This window comes from Palaemon carinicauda, chromosome 6, assembly GCF_036898095.1.
Source record: "Palaemon carinicauda isolate YSFRI2023 chromosome 6, ASM3689809v2, whole genome shotgun sequence".
Taxonomy (NCBI): Eukaryota; Metazoa; Arthropoda; class Malacostraca; order Decapoda; family Palaemonidae; genus Palaemon; species Palaemon carinicauda.
This window is the reverse complement of record NC_090730.1, coordinates 64,869,757-64,872,592: the sequence shown is the minus strand read 5'-3', so window position 1 is coordinate 64,872,592 and position 2,836 is coordinate 64,869,757. Positions and strand designations below refer to the sequence as shown.

The following is a 2,836-nucleotide window of genomic DNA, read 5'->3' as shown; positions in this document are numbered from 1 at the left end:
TTTTTTTCTTTTTTTTTTCTTTTGAGGGGGAAATATCCTTTTATGCGGAAGTATAAGCCTGCATCATTGGATAAAGTACGGACTCAATTGGGAGGATCAACTGCTTGGTCTAAGGAAGATGCAGAGAAAAGGGAACTACTTTCTTTTTTCTTTTTTTCTTTTTTCTTTTGAGATCAAACGATAGTTGATATCACTGAACAAGGCACTTGTGGTATAAATATATTGCAATTGTTTTGTATTTAACCCAGGGATCAGACGCCAAAATAAAACCACAAAATCACATTTCAAATATATTCTGTACAAATAACAAGGGGTCTCTCATTAACGGAACGATATAAGAAAATCTTTAAGGATAAAAAAAAAAAAAAAGATGAGTGATGAAAAGTGTGATAGATTTCTACAACAAATGTAATAAAATGAACGTGAATATAACAAAATGATCAGATTGAAGGGAAAGCCTGCGGATGAGTATAGATCGAATGAATACCTCACATCACAGTTGAAATAGAAACTAGAATCTAAAAATATGTGCTTATTAGTTTTCAACAAAATATACATTCTTTAGGAAATCGTTAGCAGAGTGAGGTAAATACGACACTACGAGTCAATGTATTCGTTATGAAATTTCAAAATAATTTCTTGTTCGAAGATATATGATATTCGAGTTTCTAATTGCAAAATGCGCAAATTTTCGATTCAGAGAATTACTAGTTTCCAATAATTAATATTGCATGATTCAGACTCAAATCACTGTCGAATTCGTCATAAAGGTAATGGTTTTGGCAATGTTGATTTCGTGAAGTATTTTTAACATGTATTGGTTTCCTGGAACAAAGGAGCCAGAAGATTGCACAAGGACTCTATGTTTGAAAGAATTAAACAAGGAATTATGCTGGAATAAAACGGACTGGAAAGGTACTTTACTTCCCTGCCGCCGCTATTTGTGTAGCCGGTGTGAGGACCAGAGAGTACTGGAAGCCCTGGTTTCCAGTGACGTTGTAGGTGACGGTCTGGATGTTTCCGTCAGGCAGCAGAAGAGACCAGGAGCCGAAGACGTCGCCGTTGGGGAGTTTGACCTCTGCCCTGTTCTGGAAGTTGTTGGTCGGAGGGTCGGCCACTTCGAAGGCGAACTCGTAAGGGATGATGGGCTGTGATGGGAGTAAAAGAGATTGAATAAGCTATTGTGTGAGTTTAAGATAACGGAAAAATAATGATAGCAAAAGAAAATCTTTGCATGGTCATTAGTTAGTAAAAGCAAATGTGCAGTACATATTATTGCAATCGACATATTATGGAGTAAAACTAATTCTTACATTTATATAATACCATGCCATTATGTTTCAGAACATAGAATGCCTATGTTTATTTAATAAAAGAATTAATGTATGATAATGAACATACATAAAGGCTGTTTATGGGATCAGATTGTGGCGACGGTGCGCTGAAGACGGCGGCCACAACCAACATCACTAATGCCAAAACCTGAAAACAAGATGAAAAGTAAAAGGTAAATATTGGCTTTATACTTTTCGTGTAACTTAATGTTTCTATAGACAGAACTATAAACATTTCTTACGGAATCTAAATCTCCAGTGAAAATCGTTTTTCCCTTGATGACCATTGGGTGGTATAACAGTAATAGAAGCCACTACTTCTTTTCCAAATAGATTTTATAAAATGGCAATTTCTATATAATCCCAACGAAACCTAATTATGTTAATGAAATATCAACATTTATGGATTATTAGAATATAATAAGGTAGCCATATTTATGGGATATACGACTGCCTTTGAATTTTATATAGCGAAATACTCTTTACGAAAAATGTTTCAAGATAAGATGTAACCCATTTGTTTACTTTGAATAGAGGAATAACAGTTTTGAAATGCAAAAGATTCAGTTTTGGTGATGAGGAGGATAAGATTCTTCTAACCCTTTAAGAATTTAGCCACATTCAACTGTGTATGATAAAAAAGAATAAAAGTTCCCATGAATAATTGAATTGAGAATCGATGTTACAATGGCTACTTAAGACAAAAGTATGTCGATGACTTCAAGAAAGGTATGTCAATTAAGTCCGTGGCTGCTGATTACATAACTTATTAAGTTGCTTAAAAGAGACGATGGTGTGTAAAGTTCTTCAGATTAGTAAAGGAAATACGGATTCTCATCACAAATTATGAAGCTCATTTATTAGATAGTTCCTATTTTTTGTATAGTATATATATATATATATATATATATATATATATATATATATATATATATACTGTATATATATATATATGTATATATATTTATATATGTGTATGTATATATATATATATATATATATATATATATATATATATATATATATATATATATATATATATGTGTGTGTGTGTGTGTGTGTGTGTGAATGTATGTATATATATGTATATATATATATATATATATATATATATATATATATATATATATATATATATTTATTTATTTATTTATATATATATAAATATATATATATATATATATATATATATATATATATATATATATATATATATATATATATACTGTATTTATATACAGTATATATATATATACCTAAATACACACATACACACACACACACACACACACACATATATATATATATATATATATATATATATATATATATATATATATATATATATATATATATATATGTATGTATGTGTGTATATCGGTATACATATATATATATATATATATATATATATATATATATATCTATTTATATTTATATATATATATATATATATGTGCATATATTCACATATATCTATATATATATATATATATATATAT

At 28.8% G+C, this 2,836-nt stretch overlaps 1 protein-coding gene across 1 annotated transcript in view; it reads right to left on the bottom strand.

The window, feature by feature from the left end:
* Positions 1 to 277: 277 nt before the first annotated feature.
* The window catches only part of LOC137642107 (cuticle protein 8-like), a 3,042-nt gene continuing 483 nt past the window's right edge, over positions 278 to 2,836 (bottom strand). Inside the window, exons 2-3 of the mRNA XM_068374657.1 lie at positions 1,402 to 1,482; positions 278 to 1,148 (exon numbers count right to left, since the gene is read on the bottom strand). Coding sequence (XP_068230758.1) covers positions 921 to 1,148; positions 1,402 to 1,482 — 309 coding nt within the window. The 3' untranslated portion in view covers positions 278 to 920. The remainder of the gene's footprint in view (positions 1,149 to 1,401; positions 1,483 to 2,836) is intronic.